General features: G+C 38.8%; 1 protein-coding gene across 1 annotated transcript; it reads left to right on the top strand.

The window, feature by feature from the left end:
- Positions 1–81: 81 nt before the first annotated feature.
- Positions 82–20,571, top strand: LOC134647429 (gamma-aminobutyric acid type B receptor subunit 2). Its single transcript, XM_063501810.1, has 17 exons — positions 82–94; positions 940–1,124; positions 1,950–2,234; positions 4,516–4,628; positions 6,540–6,702; positions 9,396–9,461; positions 13,930–14,106; positions 16,011–16,277; positions 16,403–16,463; positions 16,862–17,090; positions 17,481–17,616; positions 17,859–17,947; positions 18,191–18,380; positions 18,539–18,860; positions 19,046–19,158; positions 19,452–19,568; positions 19,658–20,571. Exons 1-17 carry the CDS (start codon positions 82–84, stop codon positions 20,555–20,557), a joined length of 3,426 nt encoding a protein of 1,141 aa, XP_063357880.1. The 3' UTR covers positions 20,558–20,571.
- Positions 20,572–21,186: the final 615 nt, after the last annotated feature.

Below are 21,186 nucleotides of genomic sequence, written 5' to 3'. Positions count from 1 at the left end.
ACCAAAAATTTAGCTGCTTCAATATTGTCTTACTCACGCGACCATCACGATCGGCATAAAAAACACAATTTTGTTGCGTAAATGAAGATATACAGTGTGTGGCCTATAACGCGGGCGAAAAATTAAAACGTAGATTCTACTCCTCAAACTAGACAATGTTTGTTCAGCGACTTTTAAAAACTTTTAAAGACTTGTGGTTTGTATTTTAAATCACTTTAAAATTTAATCGAACACGCAATGTATTACGAAATTGATTATGCCTGTAGACGGAATTTAAAGTACATTGAAAATATTATTTAGTTTGTTTGAAAAAGGGACAATTTTAAGACTACATAATTTCAAAAAGTTGTTGAACAAAAGTTTTATTGTTTTAGGAGTAGAATCTACGTTTTAATTTTTCGCCCGCGTTATAGGCCACACACTGTAGATAGAAAACATAATATATGTACCTACAAACATAGAGTGAATGAAAACATGAAATTTTTAAGCACTGGTTTTTTAATGACGAAATGACGAATCGCTTGATGGTAAGCAATAACCGTCGCCCATGGACACCCGCAACACCAGAGGGGTTGGAAACGACTTGCGGGCCTAATATCTAGTCGTCAGAGTATTTTAACAGCGGTATAGCCGATCCTCAAACGTCTATTTGAGTAAATGAAAAATCTTTATTCAGGCAACTAGTGGCCCATAGCTAGATTGAAACTAGCATACATTAAGTATTATAAAATATACTATAAGTAGTATTTTAAAACGATGAAACACATTAAGGCTGCTATGCATTACGCATTCCCGCAATATCAGGGAGCCAGCCGCAGAATCGCCAAAACTTAACACCCTTAGGCCAAAACTTCTCATTGGTAAAATACCAGACGTCATAATACGCTTTACATTTTTATTAACTTTATGTACACGCGAATATACGCTTTTTGTCCACAGAAATATCTAAATCCATCTCCAACCGGATCGTGTCGATCCTGGGCCTGTTCGAGCTGTCAGTGGGAGTGGCGCCACGGGCCGAGGGCGCGTCGGAGCTGGCCGCCGCGCAGCTGGCCGTGCAACACGTCAACCAGCGCGGGCTGCTACCCGGCTACAAACTGCACCTCTTCACCAACGACACCAAAGTAAGATCAAGACCAATACCGGGCCCGTTCGGTCCCGAGGGTGAACGTCAAAGTAGGGTGTTGGCATGGATATGCACATACTTACACATTTAAATCCCCTAACATTATGAAAAGAAAAATACTAATTAAATTTTATCATGAATTAAAGTACCTAAGGTATTTTTAAAATTCACCCGAGAATGCTTAATGACTATTCTCCCGGAATGTGGGCGTCCTCATAAGGTCGACGTCACATACCTACTTAAGTACTTATCCCCAAACAGAGAGACCGAAGCCGCCAACTGGCGCGATTTTGTACTTTTGGGTACCTACCCTCAAAAACCTGACATCTGGGTCCGACCTAAAACTAACTTATGACTTTACATCAGTTCGGGATATTTCGGGTTGAAATACGTTTTAACTAATCTGTCTTAGATATTTTGTTATAAATAGTTTCTCTTTTTGTAATTTATAACTTCTATGAAATTATGACGTTTAAAATAATACTTGCACAGTCTGTGCTATCAAAATTGCTGCAGAGTTATCTTGGTCTGAATAATGATTCTTATAATTTAAATAAGTCATCATAGACAATGTTGCAATGTCTTAATTGTGACCAGTGGATGGAGTTATGTAATATGTAGTAGTTTACACACCTAGGGAGGTGAATTCGTGAATGCTCCAGATCGCAGGTGTTTATAATCCCATAAATATGCGATCTGGGGCTTTACGAATTACCGCCCGTGGTTTGTCTAAAGTTTTACGTCTTGCCTTGGCCAGGAAGTGAGATTTTCTCCTCGCGTAGGTGACGTAAAAATATTGAAGTATCCTTCATGTTGTTAACAGTGTGACCCAGGTGTGGGCGTGGACCGATTTTTTCACGCATTGTACACGGAGCGCGACTCCAGGATGGTCATGTTACTGGGCTCCGCTTGCTCGGAGGTCACCGAGAGCATCGCCAAGATCGTGCCCTACTGGAACATTGTTCAGGTATGTGAGCCGAGCGTGGATAGGTCCTACAACGCGCTGTACACGGAGCGTGACTCCAGGATGGTCATGTTACTGGGCTCCGCCTGCTCGGAGGTCACCGAGAGCATCGCCAAGATCGTGCCCTACTGGAACATTGTTCAGGTATGTGACCCGAGCGCGGATAGGTCCTACAACGCGCTGGACACGGAGCGCGACTCCAGGATGGTCATGTGGTCTTAGCCTATTTTGTGGTCATGGCTGCTAAGCTACTGAGAAGCTAGCTTAAATATGGAACTTGTTAAACTGTTTATACGACAACGGTTTCACTCACTTGAATAAACTCACTCACTCAGTTTAAAATATGTCTCACGAAAGTTTAATATCGATGGAACTTGTTACTCGAAAAAAAAAGTGAACCATTAAAGAGTTTAACAGTGGCTGCTTTAACGCTGTTATGCCTGGTGGGGTAGAATACTTTACTTACTTTGTTATATGTAATGAATACAAGGTATCGTCGCGTTGTCCAATGTAAAATTTTATTTCACCCGAAAAACTTGCTTGTACAATTGATAAATTAAGCATAATCGAGGGGCTAGTTTATTGAATGAAACTCTAAGCACCGATTCAGTGACTAGACTAGGTAATCTTGTGTTGAATGGAATTTACCTACCAACTTCAATACGCAGCGAACAGAGTGAATCCTGAGAATTTCAGCCTTGATGGAATTTACCTTAGTAACATCTGAGCCTCGGCAACAAGCTGTGGGATAGTGAGCCATAATTTGTAGTGGATAAGGTTGGATATAGGTCAAACAAAGGGGTTATTTGAAGAAGTGTAGAACCGTAGGTATTCGGTTTGTTTTCGGAATCAGGTTAGTGAGGGTGTTTGAGGATGTACAATAGGCAGCAGTTTTTAAGGCTAAGTATGTACTTATTCCTTTTTTTAGCGAAGAACTGACAGCTGGTGCTTGACTATACCTACATGAAAGGAATAGGAAGCTTTTTGAATCACTTGTAACTTGACCAGACTATGAGTGCCTATAGACCCCGAGCTATTAGCTACACGTTTTAAGGTTATTTTAAGCTGCACCGGTCTAAGTAATAAGTAAATAATAATAAAAATAAACGTCATACAAATCTGTGGCTGGTTTGAGGTCAAGAATATGTTTAGGTTTACAAAGACATGATAGAAATGTTGTTTAGTAGGTGACATCCCTATATTCTTACTTGAAATATCTTGGTCAAAGTTGAATCTTCAGGTCATAGCCGTCTACAAAGCTAGTACAAACAAGAAAGTATACCTACATTAATTGTAATATAAACAAGGCGGTGGTTATCAAATCATCCAAGCATTCTACGTGCAGCGGGAAACACCGCCCTTAATTAAAGGCCGGTATGCGCGATTCCTGGCACCTCGGACCGCTCTCACTTACCTACAGGTTAACAATAAATAAATACATTCAAAGTCCATGTATTTGCTTTACATTGTTAGAGCACAAATATAGTGAGTAAATCCAATGCGGGCGAATATTTAAACGGTGGTTAGCATAGGACCAAAGAAGTACTTATATTGAAATATATTTTGATTATAAATACAATGAAAATTTTATACATACAGAATAATTGAGTCCGCAATGTAATATGTATGTCACGTATGGCGGAAGAGAGAGTGGCGAAGCGCATCTTTTATTCTGAACTAGAGGAGGGTAAGCGGAAACTTGGCGGACAACTCCTCCGATACAAAGATGTTCAGAAGCGACACATGAAAAGGTGCAACATCGAGCCCTCTCAGTGGGAAGGTTTGGCAGCACAGCGTCCTGAGTGGCGCAGGCTGGTGCAGGACAAAGTGCGCGATTTCGAGGAGCAACGTAAAGTTGACCTCGACGCTAAGCGCGACGAGCTGAAAACGCGCCAGCCTGCTCCCATTAACTACCACTACGTGGCTGGTGTCCTCACGTGCCCTCAATGTGCGCGGGAGTTCACCTCGAAGATCGGCTACGTCAGCCATCTTCGGGCGCACGAGCGCCGAGCAAACTAGGAGTCGTAGTGGTCGCCATGGCCGAAATCGGCCGGAAGGGATCATCATCATCATCATCACACCACACAAGTTACGGGATACGAGCCGGTAGGTAATATTTAAAAAAACAAATTATTTAGGTACTTACGTTTTTTGATAGTCTTTGCCATTATTGATCATCATAATTTTTGGTATGTTTACCCTACCCTGTTCTTAAAAACTAATGTTTGCCTCAAAATAGAACAGGCTATTTCAATTATTGATCCACAACTCATAAAACAGCCTAGTCTCTGGTTATGAAAGCGTAAGTAATCAGGTATAGCGCTCACGAGTCTCACAACGATGTAGGTACATATATATTTTTGTACGTAACATACCATGAATAAAATCATAAAGTTTGAGACTTAAAAGATTTCGGTGTTCTCAGGTATCTTTCGGCTCCACGTCCCCTGCCCTCAGCGACCGCTCCGAGTTCCCGCTGTTCTGTCGCACCGTCGCCCCCGACTCGTCGCACAACCCTGCCAGGATCGCATTCATCAGGTAGTATACTGTTTTTAATGGGACCAGTAGCCAACATCTGATGTGTCATATTATTATAAATTTGATCACTTCGCTCCAAAATTCGAAATTTAAAGTATTTTTTAAAATTATTATAATTTTGTGGTTGGTATATTAAAGCCGATTAGCCGATTTAAAGTAAACCATCACGGATAATCATGTTGTAGCACTTAAATGAGGTTGTGATATAGTTTTCATATGTTGTTATTTTGTTTTGTTTTTATAAAACTGTTGGAGCACAATTATCTACAGCAAATTAGGCACATTTTACGGTACCTACCTAATCTACAGCGTTATGAAAAAGTGTCTCTAGATGTAGGTAATATACTTATTTTCGTTTAATTGCTGTTTAAAACAAAAAACTTGATGAAATTTTAACCCATCCAATGCCCAAGAAGTCAGTGTCACGCCGCTGCACATAGTTCTTACAAACCGAAAAAACCGAATAAAATGCTACGAATTGCTACGCAGCAACGCAGCGTAGCGCGTGGCCTATAATAGCGCGGCGCGCTCTTTCTTTCTTCCGTGCCTATAATGGATTACACAGCGAATGTGCAGTTTGTATTATAAGTGTAATAATTATTTAATTATTACTGATTAATTTACGTAATGCTCAGCTTTGGTTTGGGGTTTGTGTTTTTTAAGTAGTCACACTACTATATACAAACGTAAATAATACTCTTTTAACATTAAAATAAAATTGGTTTCAACATTTAATAAATCTAATAACGTCTTAAATTACAAATATGTATTATTACTAATACAGTCCATCCTGTATCATTTTGCATCATCGTTATGAAGAAATAATCGCATCTCCCTGTATCCATACCTAAAACTAAATTTGATGTAAGTTAAAACTGTTCGTATACATATAAGTATACTGTAAAGCCCAATATTGCATGTAGTATACGTAGATATGTAGCCACATATAGAAAGCCACTCATTATTAAATTCGTAATACGTGATGTGATATTTAAGTAAATACTCTGTACATTTATCTGTTCAATGAGATTGCAGTAAATTTTGTATTCCCGACGCGTTTATTTAAATTAAGTAGGTAGGTACATACATTTCGATATTCAAATAAATGTACTATCGAAAGTGGAACAATTTGGATAACGTACACGGCCATATTCGAACTTTAAGATACGTCAAATACTAGAGATTGAAACGATATGGAATGGATACGTCAGTGTCAAACAAGTGTCAAAAGTGACGTTTCTTCAAACAAACGCGTCACTTTTGACACTTGTTTGACACTGACATATCTAATCCATATCGTTTCAATCTCTAGTATTTGACGTATCTTAAAGTTCGAATATGGCTGACAGTCAACATCAATAGTAGCGGATAAAACGATGCGCCGAGAGCATTTGCCTCCCTGGAATACGAGTGTTTTTCCAAATAGGGATATATCTCCACAGTTCGCATTCAAAAGTAGGTATCTGTTATAGTTTGATGTTTCTACAAATAAGGACATTATCTCTTTTTGTTAAGTTACTTAACAATCGTACATACATATAGGTACTTTTGACGCTTATTACTCTTATTAGTCTAATACGCTGCTTTTGATGCTGACTGTACCTAGTTGTCAGTTGACACCATGTTAGGGAAAGAAAATGGCGTCTAAAATTTTAATCCAATAAAAAAAACTATTAATCGTAACATTTGCCGCCTTGTTGTGATTAACACCGGTGAAGTCAAATAATTCGGCTTAACACATGGAAATATCCAGTTGATAACTATTTATTCAAAGCAGTCAAAGTAGTCATTTATTCAGTGTCCGGACACAGGTAACATTGCTTAATCATCTAATCTTTTAGTTGTACACACTAAATGTTTTTTTTGTATCATTTTGTTCATACAATATGTATGTAGTAATATTTGATACAGACAGTTCGGCTGGGACACCGTGACAGCGTTCTCGCAGAACGAGGAGGTGTACTCGTTGGCCGTCAACGAGCTGGTGACGCAGCTGGAAGCCGCCAACATCACCTGCGCGGCCTCCATCACCTTCGCAGAGTCCGACTTCAAGGAGCAACTGCAACAGTTAAAGGTAACAGTTAATAAATACAGACTAATTGGAACAATGGACCGAATACTCACAAATCAAAATCGAGTTATCGACGCACTTTAGCTTTGTATGTAGCCCATAGCTATCACGTTTCTTGCGCGACCTTCATTACTTAGGTACCTCTGCAGAATCCGTTCTCAAAGAGCGACAGTTCAATTTATTTAGTGATACCAACAGAGTTTCTGTATTATTTCTCGTGATCTTGGGACAAGGGTTGGTCATGAGGGTGGACATGGGTTGGCCATGGGGTTGGTCATGTGGTCGGTCATGGGGTGGCCATGGGATTGGACATAGGTGGTCATGGGGTTGGCCATGGGGTGGTCATGGGGTTGGTCATGGGGGTTGCCACGGGGATGGTCAAGCCCATCCTATGCGAGTGCGACTGATAAACCGGTGTTTCGAGTGAAATCAAAAATACGTATTTATAAAAGTTCATGCGAAAATTGTCGTGAAAATGTATCGTATGCGATTATATTCGACCATTGATACCTAACTGAGGACCCGAAAGGCCTCTTAACCTTTTGGCCGCCGGACCTAGTCCGCAAAGACGCTCACTCACACGCCAGAGCAAATTTTAAGTAAACAACTAATAAAAAGTTTAGGGATTGCAAATAGTGATATCGATATTTACAATTTATGGTAAAAATCTTCTCAATTTGGCTTTGTTCTTATCCAACTTTAATTTATTTCGAAAATGCCAAAAATTAACATATTTTTTACACACGACAATGTTAAAAATAAAGGTCTTTCTCATTAAAAACAACCACTAAACAATATCGATTCATGACGTAATATCACCGCACTAGGCTGTACAAGAAGTCGTTTATACAAAGACAACGGCGCGCGTGGACTGTCCGCAGTGCAGACCGACAAGGACTGTTTCCGCGCGGATTAAGTAATAATAGTCTCTAGATCAACGGCGTAAGCGCTTGTCGGTACGTAAACTTTATAAGCGTAACGTTAGAGCCGCGCATCGTGTGTCGATAATATAAATGTAAGTACCGGAACTGCATTGGGGAAAATTGCACGTGGGTTAATTGAATTGTCAATGAGTGAAGAACAATAATATTGGAAAAGGGTGGGGATCGGAAATGTTCGGGAATGCATGTTTCACATTCGACATGTTCCTTAGATGAGCTTCTCAGTTCCCGTATTACATCCTCCCTACCATGACAATTTTTCGTCAATTTCAAATATATAACATTCTCATAGTTAGGCGACACTGACTATATACTCCTAGCGTCCGCCTGTACCATTCTTGTGCAAAGCGGTCACTGCAGGGTATCACTCCCCACTACACTATCATCTTAAAATGAATCTTTTGTTCTGCAAATAAACCACAAGGACAGATTTACTTGTCTGACTCTACTATCAACAGCTGAAGAAGCTCCCTGAACTTCAGCTATAGTTAATGCCTGTCTCTCTCGTCTCGTTTCACGTATTCTAGTTACTAGTTACGACCAATTGGCATTTAACAAGTGTTCAAATGCTTAAATAAAACCAGATTTGCGATTTGATATTTATTTTGAATAGTCTCATATCGAGTTAACATTCCCATCCCTAGCTGTCTTGTATACAGGACAACGGCGACGAGGAACAAGAAAAACGTTGAAATCTGGAGCAATTTTTTTGAGAGCCTTATTATAAAAGAATGGATTTCTATAGCTGCAATAAATGCAATTTTTTTTTTAAACAAGGACCTAAAACATTAACATGAGTGTAAAAAAGTATATAATTGATATTTTTTGCACATTTACCGAGCGGTTGAATTTTTGTCTTGTATACAAGACAGCGGCGCCAGTGTATCGTTCTATCGTTGTCTTGTATACATGCCAACGGCGGTCAAAGGGTTAAAAGTGACTAACGCAAAATAGTAGTTTTTAAATTGAATTGTTACACGTTCTTACAAAGACAATTGCCATGAAAACATTCACACGGAAACTTTTTCAATTGCACGATTTAGTTGAATCACGAGTTTAAAGGTCGAGGCGAACTATTTACTTGTAAATTCTATGTTAACGCGTAGAGAATATTTATGTATACATTATTTCCATTGTCTGAAACGAAAACAAGACATTCTAAAAGGTTCCATTCGCTTATTCCTTATAATATTCTCCAATTTCGAAATACAAATTACAAAACTTGATAAAACAATTTTACTAAAACAGTGAGCAGATCCTTACCTTGCTTACTTTAAATTGACTGTGAAATTGAATATGGGAGTACATATTTACAAACATCGGTAATGTATTAAATATCAATTTGGTCCCGTTTGGTAAAGTTGAGCGAAACTTTACCAAGAGAGACCACATTGATCAGTGTTTGGGATGATTAGAAAACTTTAAATCACCTCCTTAATTGTTTCCAGTTTATGCAAAAAACATTGAGCCTAATACCACCTACATACGATGACAATTCGTAATGATTTATTTCTAGTCAGGAAGCAATATATATTTAGCTAACGTCAGCCATCTTCGGGCGCACGAGCGCCGAGCAAACTAGGAGTCGAAGTGGTCGCCATGGCCGAAATCGGCCGGAAAGATCATCATCATTTGTTCATACAAGTGTAGAATCATTATGTAGAATCATTTTTACAAGTAATATGTATTTATTTTGCTCTCAACTACTCAATTATATGAATAACCTGTGTAAAATGTGTATTTTTATGTTTGCAGGAACTGGACACCCGAATAATCATTGGTAGTTTTTCTCAGGAGATGATTCCCAAAATATTTTGTGAGGTAGGTGCGCTTAATTACGTACCCACTTTGCTCACTTTTACCTTTAAAATAAGTTCTTGATAATTTTGAAACATCACTTTTAGGTACCCAGACAATAATTCACCATGTAGCTAGGAGATACGACCGCGAGTTAATAAAGGCACTATTCATTTTGATTTCAATTATGCAATATCATCATACGGCAATAAATTTTACCTCCAAATTTCATTAACAAAAGATAACAATTTATAACAATCGTGGAAAGTTGCCAAGCCGTGCTCAGTTAAATTGAAACAAACGTTTAGAGCATTAAAACAATTTCCTTTATTCCAAATAGGTACTACTGAATTGTAATAATCCATCTGAAAATTAATCTTACAAGGTTCGCCGGTTACGACTTTGTTAATCTAAATCTCTTGACAAATATTAATATTAAGGACGTAGACGCCATGCGCTCTAAAGTGTCTTACAATTTTATCAAAATATATCACGATTTGCATGCTAACAACCACAACTGATAACACGGTAGTTAATAACTTCGAAATAGCTAAATTCAGTACGTATTAGTTCTATCAAAGTTATATGGATATCGGCGGCCGACATGGATAGGTAGTCTTAGTTTATGAGACTGTGGATGGCTTAGAATAATAGTTCCATCTAGTGAACGGTGTTGTAGGTAGTTGTGTTATATTATATTAGTCGAGAAGTATACGTAAATTAATGTATTAGGGACCGGGAAAGGGAACGTGTTTATATATTTACTTTATTATTAATTGTATTAATATTTCTAATAACATAAACCGTCGCATAAAAAGCCCGATTGTAATTAGGTACCTACCAAACTAAGAGAAGTAAATGTTTATTAGGTAATATTTAATATTTACCTGTGAACAAGATGCATGTAACTGCGTCGAAATATCGGGAGCTCGAAAACAATACAAAAGGTAATCATGGTTCATATCCCGGTCTATAAGTCTAATATTTAACCTTATTAAACTCACTGCTCATTAACCAAGTAATCAACGATGTAGGGCACACGGGAATCAGATATTACTAATTGTATATTTTTTGTGAGCAGCTGCATGCTTATCAAAGTGCGGAAAAGCCATCTACTGGTAACTACTATCATAATTACGAGTATTTAGTACATCGCTTTCCTAGCGTTGCCATTTCGAGAAAACTTTTTTAACCAATGGCTGAAGCCTCGCCTAAGGGTTTCAGCGATGTATTACGAGTAAGTACCTATGTTATATCATGATTAACAAAAAAATTTAATAACAAACACTGTCTAGGTAATAATGGAATACAGTATACTAGAACGTGAACAGAAAATATGTCAATGTGATCAGTAGCTTTCGCCTGTTTGTTTTCCAAAAATACTATTTTGCGGATCTCTAAAAGCCTAAATCAAAGACTTATTACAGAGGTTACTATTCCTTTGTTCTAAAGGAAAATTATAATTTATAAAGTAAGGTAAAGGGATATTTTGGAGATTAATTTTTAGGGTTCCGTACCCAATCGACAATTCGTCAATCGACTTTACTCTCGATTAGTAATCACTTAGGCGACTACTTTGATTCAAGAAAACACTTAATCAATACTTGTTTTAAAGTTGAAATTTTAATAAAATCGAAAAAAAACATTAATTTAGTTAATTTCCGCGCGCCGCGTGTAGTATATTTTACTTATAAAATACTTTACTAAAACACGGTAGGTTACATTAGGCAGTAGAAGTAATTAACTGCAGCCGACAACTGCAATTTAATTTATCTAGCACAGCTGCGATACATCGCATCTTCGCAAACTGTTTTCTCATTACAGTTAGTGTTGAGAAAGATATACTCGATTCGAAACTATTTATTCACTCTACTTCTAATTGTTAGTCGGTTTCTAGTTAATTTGCCTATCAATCAACCTACATTTCTCAATACAATGGTATGATACTCGTAAGAACATAATATTAATATTGCTAACTATTCTATAAAATACCTACTCCATGGTTCTAACGAGATTTTGAGCTACGATGACTAATGTTACTCATTTACTAGTACTATCGATACTTAGCAAAACAACCAATATAATACAAATTTATGCTAAAAAGGTTAGGTTAGGTTAGGCACTCGGGAAATTCTGATCCTTTTCTAAGTTTCACCGGTGTAAAATGGGCAGGGACAAAAGTGATGCGATTTTTTTTTTCAAGTAAATACCTACCTACCAATTTAACTTCCTACTTAACCAGGGTACTAGTGTAGGCACCAGGTATTTCATCATAAAGCTGTTATCTGAAATGATTTCTTGGCATCAAACCCTAAGCTGTTAAACAAAAGGCATTGTTTCTTTGTGCACCGCGGTGGCTACCTAATTTCTCATTAGTGAGAAGGATCAAGCCCGTTTAAAAGGCAGATTTACATAAATTTGAACCATATAAGTAGAAAACGCAAAAAAAAAGAAACAATGCCTTTTATTTAACAGCTTAGGGTTTGAGGCCAAAAAATCATCTCTTTCATACTATAGACTAAAATGAAAAGCCATTTTATTCCCAGACAAAGTCTAAGTCAAATAATAGTTGGCTGTACGACATTATGTTTATGACTATGTCTCGACTATTGTTCGTTGGTTTTCAAAGACCTGTAATGAACTCTGAAAGATTTCTAGTTTGTAAAAGCTCCATTGTTTCTTATAAACTAAAACTGATATCAAAGTGCAAAAATGTTTGACTGTTTCATTTATCTTTGCTTTTCTTTAATAGGTATTACTTTCTTTTGTAACTTTATTAAAATAAAACTTTTTTATTGCTTTTTTTATTATTGCTAGATTATACGCCTAAGTTTAATGATGCATTGCGACTAATATAGATAATAACAAAACTTTGTGTACGTGTTACTACAGTCTGTAAAAATTCTGATATAAATGCCACAAATTTATGAATCAGTGAATATTTTTTAAGATTTTTTACTTTTTTACCCATGATGGACACTTAGGGACATCTAATTAATAATGGCCATAACAAGGAAAGCAAACACATAGGTACTGATATATGAAAGGAAGAAAGAAAAAAAGAAAGTTGCAGGCGTCCATAGGCTACGGTGACTGCTTTCCATCAGGCAGGCCATATGCTTGTTTGCCACCGACATGGTATTAAAAAAACTAATTTACTCGTATAAGCCGGCGCTCTCGTCAAACGGCGGAAAGTGTAGCTACAGCTACGCGCTACGGCGTAGCGTAGTGCAGATGGGCATAAAACGGATTATTAAAATTAGAATAGGGGCCCGATTCGGATTTTGTAATAGACATGTATTAGATATCTTTTAGACATCGCCAAGATACGATAACGATATGTTTAAGATCTAACCTGTCAAATTTGACATTTCCGCGATTCTGGAGATACTCTTAAACGATTTCCACAAGATATTACATAGGTAGAGATCTAATACTTTTACGTAATTTATTGTACGATTAAAATAATGAACTCAAAAAATACACAGAATATCACGTAAAATAAATAATTATACTTTTAAGAATCTCTACTATACTTTACAAATATTAAGACATAAAACTAATAGCTAGATCTAATTCACATCTAATAGATATCTAACACGATCTATCGTAAAAGAGACATTGGTTGCCCGAATTGCGCTGCAAAAGAGAACTAGTTGAAATCTAAACTATAACGTATCTAGAATGGATCTAGTACGTGTCGTCTCTTGTGAATATCTTAAAGTTCGAATACGGCAGTGAGTACGCCTGGCATTCACTGCCAGCGCGAGCTACGCACTACGTTCGTAGACGATATAGTGGGTTTTCCGCTTTAAAGCGGAAAGCACCGAATACAAACAGACAACCCGCCTAGCAGGTCGCTGGCAATCAATGTGTTAAAAATGTACATGTACATACACCATACATATATAATCTCGAATGCAAAATACGGTAAAATTACGCTTATTGTATGACATTTTAAACTTTTAGTAAATTATAACGACTTTTATTCGTTTTCGTATACCTTCTCAACCATATTTTTACATAAATATATGTCCCTATAGTGAATGTGTGAATCACCTGAATCGAAGGATATTTTTTATTATGTTTATTACTGATTTTTAGGGTTCTGTACCCAAAGGGTAAAAACGGGACCCTATTACTAAGACTCCGCTGTCCGTCCGTCCGTCTGTCACCAGGCTGTATCTCACGAACCGTGATAGCTAGACAGTTGAGATTTTCACAGATGATGTATTTCTGTTGCCGCTATAACAACAAATACTAAAAACAGAATAAAATAAAGATTTAAGTGGGGCTCCTATACAACAAACGTGATTTTTGACCGAAGTTAAGCAACGTCGGGCGGGGTCAGTACTTGGATGGGTGACCGTTTTTTTGCTTGTTTTTTTTCTTGTTTTGCTCTATTTTTTGTTGATGGTGCGGAACCCTCCGTGCGCGAGTCCGACTCGCACTTGGCCGGTTTTTTCTAATTCTGAATGGTCACTTTTCACAGGCTTTCAAGCTAGGAATGTGGGGCGCGGAGTACGCGTGGGTGGTGGCGGGCGCGCCGCCGCGCCTGCGCGCCTCGCCGCCGTGTGCGCGCGCGCAGCTCGCCACCGCGCTCGAGGGGCTCGTGTCAGTCACCGCGCACAGGGGCATTGTGGGGGATGCCGTGTCATACTCCGGGCTAGTAAGTAACTGAGAAGACAGTATCGATTTTAGGAAATAAGAAAAATAAGTTTTAGTAGTACCCAGTAGTACAATCTTAACGCATTCACTGCCAGCAACCCGCTAGGCGGCGCTCTGTTCATAGTCGCTTTTCGCTACATACGAGTTTTCGCCTGTTATCGGCTACGCTCGTAGCGCGTAGCACTGAATGTTTTAAAGACATTAAAGTTGTCCCTGAACCAATCTTTCCAGTAAATCATCTGATGAGAATCCTGCATTTCGCTATCTCCAAACTATGAGTGTTTGTTATTGTTTGTTTGATATTTTATTACTACCATTGCATATTGTTTTACGTCAATAACGCCGTGTTTAAGTTTATTCAACCTAAAATTCAGGCGTATCCATTTGTATTACTTATTCCGTGAATAACAACCCGTACAATACAACACAATACAAACATGTAGACAACCGATGAAAGACCCATTGGAACTGACTCTCAGCCGTACCTAATCTTAACGCTCCGTATAATGCAGGTGTACATGTATGTACATTCGATCACTTTCTTATACATAATGCATGTAAGCCACCTTGCGCTAAAAGGCTGAACGAAACATCCACGTTCCCTAGAGTAGCTAACTTTCTATTTCAACAATAGGGTCATCACCGATTGTACGGAGATGCGCATTATGTTCATGTATTTAATTCGCATAAATATATTTCGTCAAACATATCATACAGGGACATTTATCTTGATAAGCAATAAGAAAATAATAGTTTGATCCATTGTTTTTGATGCAGGCTGTACCTAGATCGAAACTAACATAAGTACGTAGAAATCCGATACAAATACGAAACTATATTCGACTTGTATATTGGCATACCAGAGGATGCGAGACGGCATTTATATTGTTCTGTACTAGAATAGTAGAGTTTCAACGTCCGTAGAATCGTAAACCCCTAACAATTTGACGTAGCTGTCGTCATAGTGGCTTAACTGGGAGTTAACAATCAGGAATAAAAGGTTTAAATCTGTGTGTGACCTAGTTGACAGCCCTACATTTATGCTCTACGGTCTAATACAATAGCGATAGCGGGTAAATAACGCAACTACAGAACAAGCCGCGCTCCGCCCCTTTCATGTTTTATTCAGGCCTAATCCAAGGTTGATCAATCCCGCTGTGTCGACAACTGCCATTTGTTCCACTGATCTGACTATTTATGCTGTTGAACTTTTATACGTTATTTCACACAAGTGTAGCCAACTATAACAACAAGATAAAAACATACATGCTAATGTTACGTACGTTTGTAGCTTCGCCTGTTCGTTACAATAGTTTATTAAATTTGGTACTCAATGCCAACGGAAAAATTATCAGAAGAAAAGAAATAAGAAAAGGCTAAAGTGCTGGAGTCAAGATCATGCAAAGCAAACTTTTACAATAGGTAGACTTGAATTGACTTGATAGACGAACTTTAACAATTAATATACATATAGTTATTGTTAAAGTGTGTCTAATGGGAAAATACCATTAGTGCACAATTAAGAGCAAGTGGACGACTCGTTCTACGTATAACATTAAGTATAGAAAATATTTTCACTCAATAGGTACGGTAGCGAAAATTCAAAAGCTGCTAACTCTTATAATATGTAATATGAATTCAAAAATCTAAAAGAAATTAAGCAAAGGGGCATTGTTACGGTTAATATACCTTATATACCTACTTACTTCAAATTCTGTTCACATTTTTGTATAAATTTAATATCGATTGAAATGGATAGGTACTACGTTTGTATGGAAATCATATCGATCGTACACGTTCCTCTTCCTAATTTTGATTGATTTAATTACAATGTCTACTGTATTTTACATAGTTATAAAGATGTTTATTTAAGTAATTGTTTTGAAGATGTTATTTCAATTACAGACTAACGAAATGTTTCACCGCGAGATGGCGGCCGCGGGGGTGGCCGTGTCGCCGTACGCGCCGCAAACCTACGACGCGGTCTGGGCCATCGCCCTGACGCTCTCGAAGGCGGAGCAGCTCTGGCGGAACCTCGACATGACGCATTACAACGGGACCCTGCTTAAAGGGGGCGCTAAAATGGGCTTGAGCCACTTCGATTACAATAGAAAGGATATGGCTAAAGAGTTCTTGAGTCAATTGGCGAATCTTAGTTTTCTTGGAGTTTCGGTAAGTAGTAAAAATGCTTAAATAAATACATAATACGCTTGAATAAACAATTGGCATAGCTATCTATATAAATCCACCTCCAATGCACTTTTTGCCAAAAACGAGATTTGGTATTTTGCTTTCAGGGACCAGTTTCATTCAATGGGGCAGATAGGATTGGCACTTCTGCATTTTATCAAATACAAGGTAATATTTTTAAAATCTACCAATACCATGAAAAGTATACACTGGAAGGACAGAAAGTTTAAAAACGCTATTGATCGAATTTACGTTTTTTGAAAAATCAAGGTTGCGGAGTAATAAAGTAAATTGTTTTGCTTACACTATTTAAACTTTCTTGCGAGTCGGTCCAGGTCCAGGGTAGGTAAACTATCCCAGAGATAAAAATAAGTCTAGGAGGCCTATCCGAACTTTAAATACTTGTTATTAGGCATCTCGCTCGCACTTATTGGTGTTTGTGAGACAGTGAGTGGTGTCAAGGTCGTATCATAACAAACTCAGAACTAACAAAATTTTAAAATCAGGACCGACCGACCATGCCACTTGTGGCAACTTTTATCGATAAAATCGAATGAAACTTATAGGAGGACGCCCAAAGACCGTAGCATTGTACACGCAAGGCCGGGCGCTGGCATGCGTGGGTTGCGCGCGCGCGGCGTGGGGCGGCGGCGTGCCGGCCGCGCGCCGCGTGCTCGTGCTGCGCGTCGACTCCGTGTGGGCGCCGGCGCGCCTCGCCGTCGCCGCGCTCGCCGCCGCCGGCGTCGCGCTCGCCACGGCGTTCCTGGCGTTCAATCTGCACTACAGCAAGCGGAGGTTGGGCTAAGTTCAATTATAAAGGCGAGGGCGAATTATTGCTGATATTAGCTTACACCAATTCACTTAGGGAACGTACCCATACTACTAGACTAGTTTAGGAGAGGATTTTCAAAATAGCACTCTTGGTCACAGGGCGGGGGAGGGGGGTCACGTAGTACCTATATATAGACATGTTCCCTTATTGCGTGGAAGCAGTCTAGAATTGGAAATATTTACGCGTAGGTTAAGACTTATGAAAGATAGAAAAACCATCCTGAACTACACGGCACGGCACCGTGCGCCAATTTGGCGCGCGAAAATATTTTTTTAAATCTGAGCATATTGTTGTACACTGAAGAAATGGTCCACAAACTCCACCAATAAAGCATGCAGTTTCTAATTTTCCAGATCGATAAAGCTTTCGTCGCCTCGTCTAAATAACATGACGCTAATTGGCTGCGTGTTGGTCTACTCCGCGGTTGCTCTGCTCGGCGTTGATAACTCTAACCTGCCTCCCTACGTGTCTTTCTCTGCCATGTGCATTGTAAGTTAACATTACTCGACATACTCAAATGTCAGTACCTATGTCCAAATAATTGCTATGAAAATATTGTCTCTATTAGCGCTTGAGGCGTGTCACGTTTCACAGCACCTTTTCTACCTTGCGAGCTTCACTAGATATTGAGCTGATTTTAGGTATACCTACTTTAATTTTGCTTTACTTTTTCTGTCTGTACCTACTAATAAAGGCACACGACAGAGAATTACTAATTATGTTGTTTTCAGGGTAGAGTATACATCTTATCAGCGGGATTTTCCCTCGCTTTCGGCTCCATGTTCGCAAAAACCTACAGGGTGCACAGGATATTTGTCAGGTTAGACAATTTTTTGCCTATGATGTTTCAGCCGGGCTAGCACATGATTGGCGCGACAGTATCTCGCGGCGAGATAGACTAACCGTCCTTCTTTTATTAATACAGTTAGAAAAAGATGGGTAGTCTATCTAGATGATATGTCGATGGGTAGGGGTGCTTGCGTAATTATATATAGGTACGTAGTCTCAGAATGGCTAATCCGCTTATAAAAAATCTCTCAGACATTTTATTGTAACATTGTAGCAACCGAAGCGGCATGTGCAAGACCAAGCTCCTGCAAGACACTCCACTGATCTCGCTGGTGTGTGCTCTACTGCTGCTGGATGGCCTGCTGGTCACATTGTGGGCCGCGCTGGACCCCATGCAGCGCCAGCTCAAGAATCTCACGCAGGAGATCAGCGCCGCCGACCGCAGCGTCGTCTACCAGCCACAGGTACCTAATTCCCCGATAAACTCAAGACCGATACACATGATCAGATCGAATTACTTTACGAAGAATCTGAGTAGACATGCAGTCATGCACTTCCATAGTCTGTTAATCAATATGTTAGGCAACTATAATCATACAATAAAGTTGTTTATAAATTTCAGATAGAAGTATGCAAATCTCAAAACACGACTGGCTGGTTATGCGCGCTTTACGCATATAAAGGACTTCTACTATTAGTGGGCGTATACATGGCCTGGGAAACTAGAAACGTTAAAATATCAGCCCTTAACGACTCCAAGTACATCGGCATCAGCGTCTACTCCGTTGTCATTACCAGTACGAGTGTTGTTGTTATTGGGACTATCATTTCTGAGAGAGCTACGTTAGCCTACATAACGATTACAAGCCTCATTCTTATAACAACCACGTCAACTTTGTGTCTGCTGTTCTTGCCGAAGATTGTAGCAATAAGGAGTAGTAAAAGTAAGTTGCTTTTGCTCTACTTAAACAGGTCGTGAACTAGCCCCGTTTTATGAAATGACCAAATTTGCGAATCCTGAACCCGTTAAAAGACCCATCAAATAAATTAATTTCGAATAGAACCTATCATACTCGTATTAATATCAATCTTCGGAACATCGTAATGCCAACATCTTCCCACTTTACAGCTGAAGACGACCCCGTTATTCAGAGCTTGGGGCTAAGGCTGGAATGTAAGACGCGGCGCTTTGTCACCGACGAAACGCAAGAGCTGCACTTTCGTATTGAAATTCAGAATAAGGTACGTTATTCACCACATTTCAGCTACAATATTGAACATAAGCGAACCTGTAACTTAACAAAAACTGAGAACGTAATTATCACACGTACTTTTCACGATTAGGCAAGTCCAACTTTACGTTTCCAAGCTATTATTAATATTTGTTTTCACACGCACATAGCTAAAACAGAATAGGTATGCACGTGATCTTGTATGAAGGTCATCAATCTTATACATATATTTACTACAGCTTTTGGTTCTATGATTACGGTGTGAAGCGCCCTTTTATAATAGAACAATTAATTGCGTTTAAGGTGTACAAGCGCGAAGTGGCCGCGCTGGACAAAGAGATTGGTCGCTTGGAACGGCTACTCGCAGAGCCACTCGAATCCGCCACCAGCTCCAACGCTTCCATTGCACATCACAAACGAGTAAGTCTATTTTACTATTTATGCATTTACAATTATATTTTTTTAATTATTTTGTGGACAATAATACCTATATTGTTTCATTATTTCAGACCGAATTGAACACCGTAGAAGAAGAAGACCGTTGCCGTTCAGATCCAGAAAGGAGGACACCGAGCATCACTGGCGGCTTGCCCATGCTGTTACTGTCTGTGCTACCGCCGGTCATCCCTCGCGCCAGCTGGCCCTCCGCCGAGCACTGCCGGGGAAGAAACTCCGTCAGCTTCAGCTCACAACCTAAACTAAACTACCGCAAATCACATCCAGCAATTGACCTATACAGCCTTTGCTTAAACAAACGTGAAGAACATCACGGCCTTCTCAGCAGAATAAGAAGCTTTTTCGGAGGCAGCAGTAGACCGACCAGCAGAAAAGCCTCAACCATGTCTATCGCCGACCCTACGGGACAGAGCATAGCCGCTACTCTAAAGATGCATGTAGGTATGATCGCTGGATTAGTTCCAGGGCATAGGAAACATTCAATGGTCTTATCCTGCAACACTTTAAATGTACCTTCCTACCCTGAATTAAAACTAAGACGGGAATCTTATGCCAAAAGTGGTCCAATTATTCGTATAACAGACGATGAGCCATCCTGTTCCAAGTATGAAAGACCTCCACAGAAATACATTGCAGAACCAGAGACGAAAGTCAACTTTGTATTACCAACTATCCACAAAAGACCAATGTCTCACGAGAACTCTTGTGAAAGAATAAAAGGGTCACCAAGATTTCCCCATAGAATCTCACCTGCTGCGTCTAGTTTAACTGCCTTGAGCGGGAGAAAGACCAGCGCTGATAGCGTGTTTAGCATAACAGGAAGGACCTTTGACGAGCAAAGACGGTATAGCCACCAGAATGTGACCAACCAGGAGCCTAAAGGCAAAGCTGTGCTAGAGAGCAGGTGGAAGTCAACGGAGGACGCAAGACCGGGACCCTCGTCAAGGGATTAGATGTAAATTGTGCCAAATTTTGCCAAATAAACATTGTTTTACTACTTATTTGTATCAGGAATGGTATGTAAAATTAATAATATTACAATGTTATTCAGTGACAATGTTCAAACTGCAATTAAAATATTCTCGTCGTGAAAGTTTTAAAACATAAGTATTTTTGACCTGCTCAAAACACCATTTCATTTTCACTAACTAAATATTATATATTAGAGTAATTTAAATACCTATATAATATGTGGATATAAATGACAAAGGAATATTGACACCAAATAGTAGATTAGAGTTAGTTTGCGTTCCTGTAGGTAGGTATTATAGGCCTATAATTACCTATATCAGTATTTTATTAGACTAGATTGGTCTTATTTTTTTTATATTCCGTTTAGGAATCAGGAATTGCAGAATACGTACAAAACAGAATCGATAGATAATTACCTAGTGGTGATATTAAATGGCTAGTTTTTATAAAAAAAAAACAATATTTAATTAACGTAAGTAGACTTTAAATATCTAATGATTGTCTTAGGTATTAATAATATCTTCCATGGGAAGAACCCCGTACATTCTCACAGTCTATCTAGTTGTATTTAATAGTACTAATATGTATTTTGACAAACTGTGTTACTAAT

Source organism: Cydia amplana, chromosome 1 (genome assembly GCF_948474715.1).
Source record: "Cydia amplana chromosome 1, ilCydAmpl1.1, whole genome shotgun sequence".
Classification (NCBI taxonomy): domain Eukaryota; kingdom Metazoa; phylum Arthropoda; class Insecta; order Lepidoptera; family Tortricidae; genus Cydia; species Cydia amplana.
This window is presented reverse-complemented; position numbering and strand designations above follow the sequence as displayed.

Excerpts from the sequence above, each read along its gene's own strand:
- LOC134647429 (XM_063501810.1), top strand. Across the intron at positions 6,703-9,395 it reads AGCAACTGCAACAGTTAAAG|GAACTGGACACCCGAATAAT; the intron begins GTAACAGTTAAT and ends TTATGTTTGCAG. Across the intron at positions 17,948-18,190 it reads GTGCACAGGATATTTGTCAG|CAACCGAAGCGGCATGTGCA; the intron begins GTTAGACAATTT and ends GTAACATTGTAG.